Source organism: Cyprinus carpio, chromosome B15 (genome assembly GCF_018340385.1).
Source record: "Cyprinus carpio isolate SPL01 chromosome B15, ASM1834038v1, whole genome shotgun sequence".
Lineage (NCBI taxonomy): Eukaryota > Metazoa > Chordata > Actinopteri > Cypriniformes > Cyprinidae > Cyprinus > Cyprinus carpio.
Genome location: NC_056611.1, coordinates 401,197 through 414,081, shown reverse-complemented (window position 1 = coordinate 414,081; position 12,885 = coordinate 401,197). Strand labels below are relative to the sequence as shown.

General features: G+C 36.6%; 3 protein-coding genes across 3 annotated transcripts; all 3 read left to right on the top strand.

Moving 5' to 3' along the window:
* The first annotated feature begins 241 nt into the window (after positions 1 to 241).
* LOC109079731 (chymotrypsin-like protease CTRL-1) lies at positions 242 to 4,609 on the top strand. Its single transcript, XM_042738884.1, has 7 exons — positions 242 to 475; positions 585 to 685; positions 767 to 846; positions 2,691 to 2,772; positions 3,466 to 3,646; positions 3,732 to 3,862; positions 3,944 to 4,609. The coding sequence occupies exons 1-7, from the start codon at positions 421 to 423 to the stop codon at positions 4,103 to 4,105; spliced, it is 792 nt and encodes a 263-aa protein (XP_042594818.1). The 5' UTR covers positions 242 to 420; the 3' UTR covers positions 4,106 to 4,609.
* A 3,031-nt stretch (positions 4,610 to 7,640) lies between these two features.
* LOC122139754 (chymotrypsin-like protease CTRL-1) lies at positions 7,641 to 9,760 on the top strand. The gene is made up of 7 exons (XM_042738885.1): positions 7,641 to 7,801; positions 7,914 to 8,014; positions 8,102 to 8,181; positions 8,290 to 8,371; positions 8,794 to 8,974; positions 9,060 to 9,190; positions 9,273 to 9,760. The coding sequence occupies exons 1-7, from the start codon at positions 7,747 to 7,749 to the stop codon at positions 9,432 to 9,434; spliced, it is 792 nt and encodes a 263-aa protein (XP_042594819.1). The 5' UTR covers positions 7,641 to 7,746; the 3' UTR covers positions 9,435 to 9,760.
* Positions 9,761 to 10,598: 838 nt separating this feature from the next.
* LOC109079738 (chymotrypsin-like protease CTRL-1) lies at positions 10,599 to 12,423 on the top strand. Its single transcript, XM_042738856.1, has 5 exons — positions 10,599 to 10,635; positions 10,919 to 11,040; positions 11,456 to 11,636; positions 11,722 to 11,852; positions 11,934 to 12,423. The coding sequence occupies exons 1-5, from the start codon at positions 10,599 to 10,601 to the stop codon at positions 12,093 to 12,095; spliced, it is 633 nt and encodes a 210-aa protein (XP_042594790.1). The 3' UTR covers positions 12,096 to 12,423.
* Positions 12,424 to 12,885: the final 462 nt, after the last annotated feature.

Sequence of the window (12,885 nt, the reverse complement as noted above, 5' to 3'; positions counted from 1 at the left end):
TTCTTTTACTGCAAGTATAGCAGAAACACTTAAGGAAGTAATTTCCATGATAAATTGATTGAAATTTCAACACAGCAACAACAAAAACTACTTCTAATCCAAAACACTTCATAACATACAATGAGAGAGTTGAAATCATGATGCTTCTCAAGGAAATGTCAGAAGACTTAAAGCCCTTCATGATGTCAAACAATGGAGAATTAATCCTCTTTGCACATAAAACATCAGCTCTGGACAATGAAGATAAAAACTGTCTTCAGCAATAAAAGATCTAAACATTCCTCAGATATGAGCTCACTAGGATCTGATGGGATGGACCTCCATCACGTCTCAGATTGATCAGCTGCTGTAAATGATATAAAAGCAAGAGAGAGCACCTACAGATACATCAGTGAGATACATCACACACTCATCTACATCATGACCTTCACCATCTTCTCCATCACCTGCCTTACCCTGGTGGCCTCTGCTCTGGGTAAGTGCCTCCTTTAGTTTGCAAGAATAATGGACAAATATAGAAAATGCAAAAACTAAATTAAGAGCTTCCTGCCTCATGAATAATCTATTACATTCTGTAATAACAGGTTGTGGAGTGCCTGCGATTAAACCACAGACGATCGGCAGCAGGATTGTGAACGGACAGAATGCCATCTCTGGTTCTTGGCCCTGGCAGGTCTCTCTCCAGGTAACTGTTTTCAAACACACATTTGTCTGCTTTTTTTAAAGAGTAAATTTCATGTTTTCAATGCTTTTACCTTTTAAACAGCTCCCCAATGGTTTCCACTTCTGCGGAGGATCCCTGATCAACCAGAACTGGGTTCTCACTTCTGCCCAATGCGCTGTCGTGTAAGAGTCTTCAATCTGACAAACATCACATACAATAGTGGTTCATTAATACTCTGTCTGGTTTATTTCGGTCTTTTATCTATTCATTTTCAGAGGTGTCAAGTAACGAAGTACAAATACTTTGTTACCTTACTTAAGTAGAAATTTTGGGTAGCCTATATATACTTTACTGGAGTATTTTTTTCAGCCGACTTTTTACTTCTGCTCCTTACATTTTCACGCAATTATCTGTACTTTCTACTCCTTACATTTTAAAAATAGGTTCGTTACTGCTATTTCATTTCACCTTGTTTTCATTCCGGCTTGTCGTCATTCCAAAAAAAAAAAAAAAAAAAAAAAAAAAAAATGCTATCCAGATAAATCGTACGGAGCCCCGCACATGACATGCAAGAAAAAATAAATAAATTGTGCGCACGATTTACTAATTCGTTCCCTCAATGTACTAAAACGTGCACACGATTACTATTGCGTTCCCTCGATTAACTATTGCATTCCCTCGATTTGCTAAATCGTGTGCACGATTTAGCGAACGAATTAGTAACGAAATCGAGGGAGGTGAATCGAGGGAAAGCAATAGTAATCATGTGCACGTTTTAGTACATTGAGGGAACAAATTAGTAAATCGTGCGCACGATTTAGCCTACTATTTTTCCTGCATGCCATGTGCGGGGCTCCGTAAAATCGCGCCATCCGGATGAAGTGAATTTGATTGTGGTGTGATGAGTATACAATACAAACCTATACACGATCTATCGCACCAGCACATGACACAAATCACATCACACTCCAGCAAGGACATAGCCAGTGTTGGGTTCGTTTATCAAAAAACATATTTCTTAAAAGTTATTATTTCTCACTACTGGCTCATTTATCAAATGGGTGCTTTCTCTTCTTCCTCCGAAAATTAAGCTACTGTAGGTAGTTCGGTAGCGAGACGTTTGAATAAATTAGCGTTTGACAACGCGATTGACAATGTTGTGATAAGTAGGCTATACCCCCCACCAACACTGGACATTTACATTTACATTTACATTTAATCATTTAGCAGACGCTTTTATCCAAAGCGACTTACAAATGAGAACAGTAGAAACAATCAGATCAACGAGAGAACAACAGCGGTATGCAAGTGCTATGACAAGTCTCAGTTAGTCTAGTACAGAACACGTAGCCAGGGTTTTTTTTTTTTTTTTTTTTTTTTGATTAATCACTTGGATTAATCATTCATTTTGACAGAACTAATGTTTATTGTATATAGACAACCATACAAGGGTAATTGTTAATAAGCCTGTCCTGGGTACACCAATTTTCTTGTCCATTGGCCTCGCAGATTCCTGCAGCTAAGCTTGGATGTACATTTACATTCCATTAAAGGTTATTGATGACATGCCTCTGAAGTTTGACTTTTTGCACCATTACAATACTTGTATTTGCATTGTACTAAAGTGCGTTCATTTTCAATAGGCATATATGCGGCTGAAACAGGTAGCCTAGTGCATCCCAAATTTTTCAACATGAAGGTTTTAATATACCATTACAGTCATTATGGCCTATATGGCCTTTAGAAAAATGTTTTTTTGAGGAGGTGGGGTAGTGCACAATAGGCCTCTGTGGCGCGACCTAAGCTTTTGTTCTTAGTGGCATTTTTTTCCTTATATTACTTTTACTTTTATACTTTAAGTAGTTTTGAAACCAGTACTTTTACACTTTTACTTGAGTAAAAAGCTTGAGTTGATACTTCAACTTCTACAAAAGTCTTTTTAAACCCTAGTATCTATACTTCTACCTGAGTAATGAATGTGAATACTTTTGACACCAGTGCTCATTTTATTTTTATCTCTCTTTAGGGTCAACTCTCATCGTGTCATTCTTGGAGAACATAATCGTGGCTCCAATGATGAACCCATCCAGATCCAACTAGTTTCCAAGGTAACAATGTTTTATGAGCTCAGTGGATCAGAGATATTGAAATTGAAAGAAAAAAAAGAGACCAGTTGATATTGCTTTTGTTCTGGCCAGTATTCATTATATATGGAATACAGCCAGAAATCAATTTTAATTGTTTTATTACTGTTTTTTTTAATAAACATAATAATAACCAAGTCATTATTACACTACAAAAACATAGTCATTATAAATATTTTAGTAGTAGGAGTCTGTCATGTAATTTAAAAGAAAAGGTGTTATCTAAAAGGTTGCAAAATAATTTAAATCTTTGTTTTAGATTTTATTTTTGGGATTGTTTAACTGAACTCACATATTTCTTATTTGTGATAGAATGGACATTATTTAAAAAGGTTACACAGTTGTGTTTTTTTTTTTATTCAGATAATTCAATATTACAGTTGAAAAGTGTGCAAATTGGTAAAAATATCAGTCAACATGTCTCTTTCTAATTGAAGTTTTGAGGTATAAAATGTATGATATTTTATTCCTAAAACCTGCCAAAATAAACTAATATTTAACAACAACAATTTTTATTTTTTTACAAATAAAATATTCAGTTCAGGAAAGAAAACATCCAAACCATATTCTAAAAACAATGCTTACATCTTTATTTACCTTCTAAAAAGTCAGCCCTAACTATTAACTAGTCTATTAACGTCTTGTATGTATATGCAGGTCATCACCCATCCGCTCTACAACAGGGTAACCTTCAACCATGACATTGCTCTGCTGAAACTGTCGTCTCCAGTCACATTTACTCCCAGTATCTCTCCTGTATGTCTGGCTTCATCAGGTGCCAGCATCGTGCCTGGAACCCGCTGCTTCACCACTGGCTGGGGCCAGACTGCCACCACAAGTCAGTCAGCTGTGAAACAAAAAGAGAATAACAACACATCTGTTTTTGTGCAATACAATGTGTCATGATTTTTTCTCTTTTTTAGCAAGCCCTGAGATCCTGCAGCAAACAGTTGTACCCATCATAAGTCCTGCTGTGTGCAGACAGATCTGGGGTCAGAGGAGAATCACTGATGCTATGATCTGTGCTGGAGCCTCCGGTTCCTCAGCTTGCCAGGTATATGAAGACAGATCAAGAAGAAACACATAACCATATTAATGTTGCTGCTGTTCAGTCTCAAATGTATGTTTTCCGCAGGGTGATACTGGTGGTCCTCTGGTGTGTGAGAGTTCAGGGGTCTGGACTCTGGTGGGCTCTGTGTCTTGGGAAAGAAGCACTTGTGACCCCCGTTTCCCTGGAGTCTACACCAGCATCTCCCAGCTGCGCTCTTGGATTGACGAGACTATTTCTTCCAACTAGATCACCAGTCTGAATATTTATTTTCTGTCATTGTTTCCTTGTTGGTGGTCTTTTTGTTCATGGGTTGGGTCAGTCAATGACTTCATGGTGAAGTCTGAGACTTCATTCTGTTTTCCTGTTTCAGCTTTACAGATAATGAAAACGTTTCAATAAATGAGATGAGTAAAATAAAATGAAAAAAAAAAAAAAAAAGCACTGGAGAATGTTGTAGAGTGTATTTAATGACATTTTATATCAGACAAGGCCTCTGCTCAATCTGACTTTTGTTGCAGCCTGGAATTAAACCACACCATGCTGGTTTCGTTTGGCCATAGGAGACTTGGCCCCCCAGCCTTATTTCTCCCTAGGGGTGTAATGATTCATTGATATCGATCGATACATCAATACAATGTCTGATGATACGGCGCATCAATGTCACATGTAAAATATGATATCTGTAGTATAAATAGGCACCTTATTTGGCACTGGCCACATTTTCACATAATGTCCATATATGCATTACCGCCAACATGTGCATTCTCATTCACGTATCTGGACTCGATATAAGGACTGCCCGAAAGCACAAGGTGAGCATAAAAGACACTCAGGATAGTTTGCGGAACAGTCGAGCTCTGTGTGGAAATTTTTCTAAGCACACATCTGAAGCACGCACACAGACAGCAAGGTCTACACCGTGCAAATACTAAACTGAGCCCTTTTCCGCTTTTTTTGTGCATGGATGAATAAATACAGACAAAATTAGTTTAAAAATGCACGTTTTGGCGAATATCCTAGTAAACACAGTCTGTTAGGGCATATGTCTTAACGTAAACTGTTAAGAAAGAAAAGGCAAGTGTATCAGTATATTAAATCCATGCTTCGCTCTTAAACTACTCACATTACTGTAATTCAGTAGTTTTTTCGGGTACTTTTTTTTAAAGCTGTACTTTAAAAAGTACAAATTAAGCAAAGTAATCTACTTCGTTACTTTCAAATCATAGTTCATTACTGAGTACGCCCACAATTTGAATTGATATTCAAACCTTGACGGAACTTCATTGGCCAATAATATTCCCGATCATAAACGGACCAAAAAAAGCCCTGATATATGAACTGGGAAAAGCAGCCGCTGCAGCAGGTTTTGAGGAGCTGATCAGACAGTATAAGGGATCTCAGCGTAATTTATGGACTGGAGAAACAAACTACATGGTGTTATCATAAATATCTATATTTTGATACTGATACTTAAATATCTGACATGGTTCCATTACTCATTTTCCACAGTATCCCGTATATTGCCAACACGGACACAAACTGCTGAATTTCCGCGCGGGATTGTAGGTATTCCGCATCATTTTAACCATTCCCGTGCAAATGTGGCGAGTGCTTTATTGTAACATGAGAACACAGTCATGCAGTTGCAGAAAACTGGATGCAAGCTCTCAAATAGGCCTAACTTATACAAATTCCATAGCGACGTGTCATGCAGGCATAAAAATGACCAAGTTGATAATATGCGCTGGACGCTGTATTTGGATCTGTCAGATTAACTTAATGTAAATGCACCTATTTCTCCTGAAATACATGAAAGTAAGTAACCAGTTAGCTGGGAGAAAAAACAGAGTAAACTTTATACTAACCTACACAGTGTGTATTATTGAAGAGAATAACTGACTCTAGCATTGTTTTTCAGATAAACAAATATGTTAACTTAGCATGTTTCTTAAATATCTGCAAACATATTATGGTAGAGTCAAAAACTCTAAAACATACAGCACCTTTAATCCTTGAGTTGTTAAAATAACATTCTGTTCTGTAAATGCAATGCCTGCTGATTTATTTAGCTACTTTTCAGCAAACCACATTAAGTATGCCAATTAATACTTCAAGACTTTGAATGTTAAAGTGCAAATTAATACGATTCCACTATTTTAAGTTTTCAACTGTTACAATTGAAAATAGTAGAAGGGTAATAACATGCCAGGCAGACAATGGTATGATGTAAGCAACACAGATAAAACAAACAAAACTGATCATGGGTGTGTTACATTTATAGAGTGTGAATAATCAAACTTTGACAATAACCAGACACATTGGCGGCACCGAGGGGCCCCCAAATAAAATTCTGCTTTGGGCCCCATAAGGCTTGGGCAGGCCCTGGATCCACGCCTGACTGATGAAAATCCTAGTGGAAATTGTATTGGCTGTAAGTGAAATGCACCTGAAAGTCTTTTAACAATCAAAGATGGAACTTCAATTTCTTTACAATGAAAGTTTATGCTAGACATGTTTTGGAATGGGATATTTGTCTGATTTGTACATATAAATATGTGTAATGTGCTAATATGTCTAATGTCTAAATGCATCACCATTGTACAGACATTACAGGTTAAAGCCATCTGATGTTCCATTTATCTAAATAAATAGGCCTAACATATATGGCCCTTAAATCACAGCTTGTAAAATTTTTTGTCATATTTCGAATACCTCAACTGAACTGAGGTCATTTGTTTTAGAATTTTATTACTGACTGTGTACTTGTATTTTTTTTGCTAATTCAGTTCAGTTTGAAATCAAATTTGAAATCAAGCTTCCATGTGCTGTAAGCTTTTGCAACAAAGTTACCCTATTTTAAAGACTGATTAAGATTGAGATTTTTGTAATGGTAATTGATCAATATTTATATGTATGTAAATAAAAGCCTATATTAAAATCTGTTTATCATATAAAGCGAATTTCAAAGCTTAAAATAATGACTGCCTTGAAAAAATGGTTGGACAAGAAAAGGTAAATATTAAAATATCTACAGTATATGGCAGTATACAGTGTGTGCTAGTTTTGCCAATGCTATTGAAAATTAGTCGTCATGAAATCAAAAATGACCCTACTTACTTTTTAGTGCACATTACTAGTCTTGTGGTGAACAGTTGAACCGAACAAGTCAATACAATGGAAAAAAATAAAAAAATGTTGACCAGAACAGGTGGAGAGGAGATGCACCACAATAAAACCCCGCCCTATCATAACATTCTTACTTTAAATAACTTGTTTGAATAGTTTATTGTCCTTAATTTTATCTGAAGTGGTGTTAAAGAAACTGATATTAGTACCAAGTTTTACTTCAGCCCAGCTCACATAACTGTTATAATCATAGTGTGACACAACTTTAGTCCCATACACTTTAGTATCACTGTCTTGCAATTACAAAAGTAGTTAATGTCAAAGACTTATTAGAAAAGCAGTTATTTTACTGCAAGTATAGCGAAAACACTTAAGGAAGTAATTTCCATGATAAATTGACTGAAATTTCAACACAGCAACAACAAAAACTACTTCTAATCCAAAACACTTCATAACATACAATGAGAGAGTTGAAATCATGATGCTTCTCAAGGAAATGTCAGAAGACTTAAAGCCCTTCATGATGTCAAACAATGGAGAATTCATCCTCTTTGCACATAAAACATCAGCTCTTAACAATGAAGATAATAACATAACTTCAGCAATAACAGATCTAAACATTCCTCAGATATGAGCTCACAGGATCTGATGGGATGGACCTCCATCACGTCTCAGATTGATCAGCTGCTGTAAATGATATAAAAGCAAGAGAGAGCACCTACAGATACATCAGTGAGATACATCACACACTCATCTACATCATGACCTTCACCATCTTCTCCATCACCTGCCTTGCCCTGGTGGCCTCTGCTCTGGGTAAGTGCCTCCTTTATTTTGCAAGAATAATGATGGACAAATATAGAAAATGCAAAACCTAAATTAAGAGCTTCCTGCATCATGAATAATGTATTACATTCTGTAATAACAGGTTGTGGAGTGCCTGCGATTAAACCACAGACGATCGGCAGCAGGATTGTGAACGGACAGAATGCTATCTCTGGTTCTTGGCCCTGGCAGGTCTCTCTTCAGGTAACTCATCTGTTTTTCAAACACACATTTGTCTGCTTTGTTTAAAAAGTAAATTTCATGTTTTCAATGCTTTTACCTTTTAAACAGCACCCCAATGGTTTCCACTTCTGCGGAGGATCCCTGATCAACCAGAACTGGGTTCTCACTGCTGCCCAATGTGCTGTCATGTAAGAGTCTTCAATCTGACAAACATCACATACAATAGTGGTTAATAAATACTCTGTCTGGTTTATTTTGGTCTTTTATTTATTAATTTTATCTTTATCTCTCATTAGGGTCTGCTCTCATCGTGTCATTCTTGGAGAACATAATCGTGGCTCCAATGATGAACCCATCCAGATCCAAGTAGTTTCCAAGGTAACAGTGTTTTATGCGCTCAGTGGATCAAAGATATTGAAATTGAAAAAAAAAAAAAAAAAAACAGAGACCAATTGATATTGCTTTTTGTTCTGGCCAGTATTAATTACATACAAAAACCATGTTTAATTGTCTTATTACTGTGTAAAAAAAAAAAAAAAAAAAAAAAAAAAAACATAATAATAACCAAGTCATCATCAATAAAATGTATGCTATTGTATTCCTAAAACATGCCAAAATAAACTAACATTTAACAAAAAAATAAACACATTTTTTACAAATATTAAATTCAGTACAGGAAAGAAAACATCTAAACTACATTCTAAAAACACAGGGTGTAAGTAAATGCTTGCATATTTATTTACCTTCTAAAAAGTCAGCTCTATCTATTAACTGATTATCCGTCTTGTATGTATGTGCAGGTCATCACCCATCCTCTCTACAACAGTGTAACCTTCAACAATGACATTGCTCTGCTGAAACTGTCGTCTCCAGTCACATTTACTCCCAGTATCTCTCCTGTATGTCTGGCTTCATCAGGCGCCAGCATCGTGCCTGGAACCCGCTGCTTCACCACTGGCTGGGGCCAGACTGCCAGCACAAGTCAGTCAGCTGTGAAACAAAAAGAGAATAACAACACAACTGTTTTTGTGCAATGCAATGTGTCATGCTTTTTTCTCTTTTTTAGCGAGCCCTCTGATCCTTCAGCAAACAGTTGTACCCATCATAAGTCCTGCTGTGTGCAGACAGATCTGGGGTCAGAGCAGACTCACTGATGCTATGATCTGTGCTGGAGCCTCCGGTTCCTCAGCTTGCCAGGTATATGAAGACAGATCAAGAAGAAAACACATTAACATATTAATGTTGCTGCTGTTCATTCTCAAATGTGTGTTTTCCACAGGGTGATACTGGTGGTCCTCTGGTGTGTGAGAGTTCAGGGGTCTGGACTCTGGTGGGCTCTGTGTCTTGGGAAAGAAGCACTTGTGACCCCCGTTTCCCTGGAGTCTACACCAGCATCTCCCAGCTGCGCTCTTGGATCAACGAGACTATTTCTTCCAACTAGATCACCAGTCTGAATATTTATTTTCTGTCATTGTTTCCTTGTTGGTGGTCTTTTTGCTCATGGGTTGGGTCAGTCAATGACTTCATGCTGAAGTCTGAGTCTTCATCTTGTTTTCCTGTTTCAGCTTTACAGATAATGAAAATGTTTCAATAAATGAGATGGGTAAAATAAAATGCAAACAAAAAGCAATGGAGAATGTTGTAGAGTGTATTTAATGACATGTAATATCAGACGGGTAATATCAGACAACTGCTCCTGACTAAACCTTTGTAACATCAAAAATGATTAATCTATATCTCATTTATATAGTGAAGACTATGCAGTTATTTTACATTTGATTATTACATTTCTGTAGAGTACATGAACATTTATTTTAGACTAAGCTGAAAAACCTGAAAAAGCACTGTTTATTGAACTTGTGTATTTGTTGTATTGTATTTATTTTCTGCTATTGCTTGTAATTTGGTTATCTGTAGAAAAGATTTTTAGCACTGAGACCATAGTAGCAGCCAGAATCGTATCGTAGAATTTTTTTGAGGTATCGGCAAATATCGTATCGCTGGGTATGAGAATTGATATCATATTGTATCGTGACGAACCATCCAATTTACACCCTTATTTTTTTCCAAGGTTTATTTTTCTCCATTTCTGTCACTGATGGAGTTTTAGTTCCTTTTTTCCTTTATTTGCAAGAAGAGCAACAACAAAAAACATACATTAACAGTCGTCTTCAGAGGCATAGTAGTAAAACAACCATACTGTCACAGTCGAAAGCAAAGCAATTGCCAGGAAAAAAAAACAAAACAAAAAATATTTATGATAATAGTAGTAACAAATAAATAATTAAATAATAAAAAAGAGAAATACAACAGTTGGAGGCACTCAGTATTATGTTCACCTCAGTTCAGTCCATGTAATGCCATGCAGTCCGTTCTTCAACATCCAACTCAAACTCTCTCCCAAATGGGAGAGAAAAGAGTGTCAAGTTTTGTAAAACATAAATAGCTTGTTTTTATGGAAAAAACGCAGGCTTCAAATGGAATAATGTCCAATACACTCTTAGTCCACTGTGTCTTTGTTGGTGGTTTTTCAGAAATCCACTGCTGCAATATGCAGCGTCTAACATTTTGAGCAGCTGGATCTAAGAAGAGCTCCAGGTGTTATATGAAAGAATCCCTAAAATACACACCAGTGGGTCAAGGTCCAGAGAGATTCCCATTAAGACATGCTATTAGGAATGCCTTAAGAACATTCAATAATACAATGAAAGTATATACTGTCTTCCATTTTACACTTAACACAGGTCTTTGAAAATGTAAATTGAAAAGCTGCCGAATTTATTAAAAATTTGAATAATTCTATCTTTGAAAAACTCAAGGGCTTGATCGCTGGAGAAAAAAATCTTATAAGACTGTTACCAAGGTTAAATTTGTCTAAAACCCAGAAAAGATAGGGCCACTCTGTCCTCTCAAAAACATTCTCAGTGTCAAGATACACCACCAGTGTATCTTTATCTCTCATTAGGGTCTGCTCTCATCGTGTCATTCTTGGAGAACATAATCGTGGCTCCAATGATGAACCCATCCAGATCCAAGTAGTTTCCAAGGTAACAGTGTTTTATGCGCTCAGTGGATCAAAGATATTGAAATTGAAAAAAAAAAAAAAAAAACAGAGACCAATTGATATTGCTTTTGTTCTGGCCAGTATTAATTACATACAAAAACCATGTTTAATTGTCTTATTACTGTGTAAAAAAAAAAAAAAAAAAAAAAACATAATAATAACCAAGTCATCATCAATAAAATGTATGCTATTGTATTCCTAAAACATGCCAAAATAAACTAACATTTAACAAAAAAAATAAACACATTTTTTACAAATATTAAATTCAGTACAGGAAAGAAAACATCTAAACTACATTCTAAAAACACAGGGTGTAAGTAAATGCTTGCATATTTATTTACCTTCTAAAAAGTCAGCTCTATCTATTAACTGATTATCCGTCTTGTATGTATATGCAGGTCATCACCCATCCTCTCTACAACAGTGTAACCTTCAACAATGACATTGCTCTGCTGAAACTGTCGTCTCCAGTCACATTTACTCCCAGTATCTCTCCTGTATGTCTGGCTTCATCAGGCGCCAGCATCGTGCCTGGAACCCGCTGCTTCACCACTGGCTGGGGCCAGACTGCCAGCACAAGTCAGTCAGCTGTGAAACAAAAAGAGAATAACAACACAACTGTTTTTGTGCAATGCAATGTGTCATGCTTTTTTTCTCTTTTTAGCGAGCCCTCTGATCCTTCAGCAAACAGTTGTACCCATCATAAGTCCTGCTGTGTGCAGACAGATCTGGGGTCAGAGCAGACTCACTGATGCTATGATCTGTGCTGGAGCCTCCGGTTCCTCAGCTTGCCAGGTATATGAAGACAGATCAAGAAGAAACACATTAACATATTAATGTTGCTGCTGTTCATTCTCAAATGTGTGTTTTCCACAGGGTGATACTGGTGGTCCTCTGGTGTGTGAGAGTTCAGGGGTCTGGACTCTGGTGGGCTCTGTGTCTTGGGAAAGAAGCACTTGTGACCCCCGTTTCCCTGGAGTCTACACCAGCATCTCCCAGCTGCGCTCTTGGATCAACGAGACTATTTCTTCCAACTAGATCACCAGTCTGAATATTTATTTTCTGTCATTGTTTCCTTGTTGGTGGTCTTTTTGCTCATGGGTTGGGTCAGTCAATGACTTCATGCTGAAGTCTGAGTCTTCATCTTGTTTTCCTGTTTCAGCTTTACAGATAATGAAAATGTTTCAATAAATGAGATGGGTAAAATAAAATGCAAACAAAAAGCAATGGAGAATGTTGTAGAGTGTATTTAATGACATGTAATATCAGACGGGTAATATCAGACAACTGCTCCTGACTAAACCTTTGTAACATCAAAAATGATTAATCTATATCTCATTTATATAGTGAAGACTATGCAGTTATTTTACATTTGATTATTACATTTCTGTAGAGTACATGAACATTTATTTTAGACTAAGCTGAAAAACCTGAAAAGCACTGTTTATTGAACTTGTGTATTTGTTGTATTGTATTTATTTTCTGCTATTGCTTGTAATTTGGTTATCTGTAGAAAAGATTTTTAGCACTGAGACCATAGTAGCAGCCAGAATCGTATCGTAGAATTTTTTTTGAGGTATCGGCAAATATCGTATCGCTGGGTATGAGAATTGATATCATATTGTATCGTGACGAACCATCCAATTTACACCCTTATTTTTTTCCAAGGTTTATTTTTTCTCCATTTCTGTCACTGATGGAGTTTTAGTTCCTTTTTTCTTTATTTGCAAGAAGAGCAACAACAAAAAACATACATTAACAGTCGTCTTCAGAGGCATAGTAGTAAAACAACCATACTGTCACAGTCGAAAGCAAAGCAATTGCCAGG

What these genes read in the sequence shown, in the direction of transcription:
- LOC109079731 (XM_042738884.1), top strand. Translation starts at nt 421, where the DNA reads ATGACCTTCACCATCTTCTCCATCACCTGCCTTACCCTGGTGGCCTCT. An exon ending in GGGCCAGACTGCCACCACAA is followed by an intron (nt 3,647 to 3,731) that starts GTCAGTCAGCTG and finishes TCTCTTTTTTAG; the next exon opens with CAAGCCCTGAGATCCTGCAG. An exon ending in CCGGTTCCTCAGCTTGCCAG is followed by an intron (nt 3,863 to 3,943) that starts GTATATGAAGAC and finishes TGTTTTCCGCAG; the next exon opens with GGTGATACTGGTGGTCCTCT.
- LOC122139754 (XM_042738885.1), top strand. Translation starts at nt 7,747, where the DNA reads ATGACCTTCACCATCTTCTCCATCACCTGCCTTGCCCTGGTGGCCTCT. An exon ending in GCTGCCCAATGTGCTGTCAT is followed by an intron (nt 8,182 to 8,289) that starts GTAAGAGTCTTC and finishes ATCTCTCATTAG; the next exon opens with GGTCTGCTCTCATCGTGTCA. An exon ending in AGATCCAAGTAGTTTCCAAG is followed by an intron (nt 8,372 to 8,793) that starts GTAACAGTGTTT and finishes ATGTATGTGCAG; the next exon opens with GTCATCACCCATCCTCTCTA.
- LOC109079738 (XM_042738856.1), top strand. Translation starts at nt 10,599, where the DNA reads ATGAAAGAATCCCTAAAATACACACCAGTGGGTCAAG. An exon ending in AGATCCAAGTAGTTTCCAAG is followed by an intron (nt 11,041 to 11,455) that starts GTAACAGTGTTT and finishes ATGTATATGCAG; the next exon opens with GTCATCACCCATCCTCTCTA. An exon ending in GGGCCAGACTGCCAGCACAA is followed by an intron (nt 11,637 to 11,721) that starts GTCAGTCAGCTG and finishes TTCTCTTTTTAG; the next exon opens with CGAGCCCTCTGATCCTTCAG.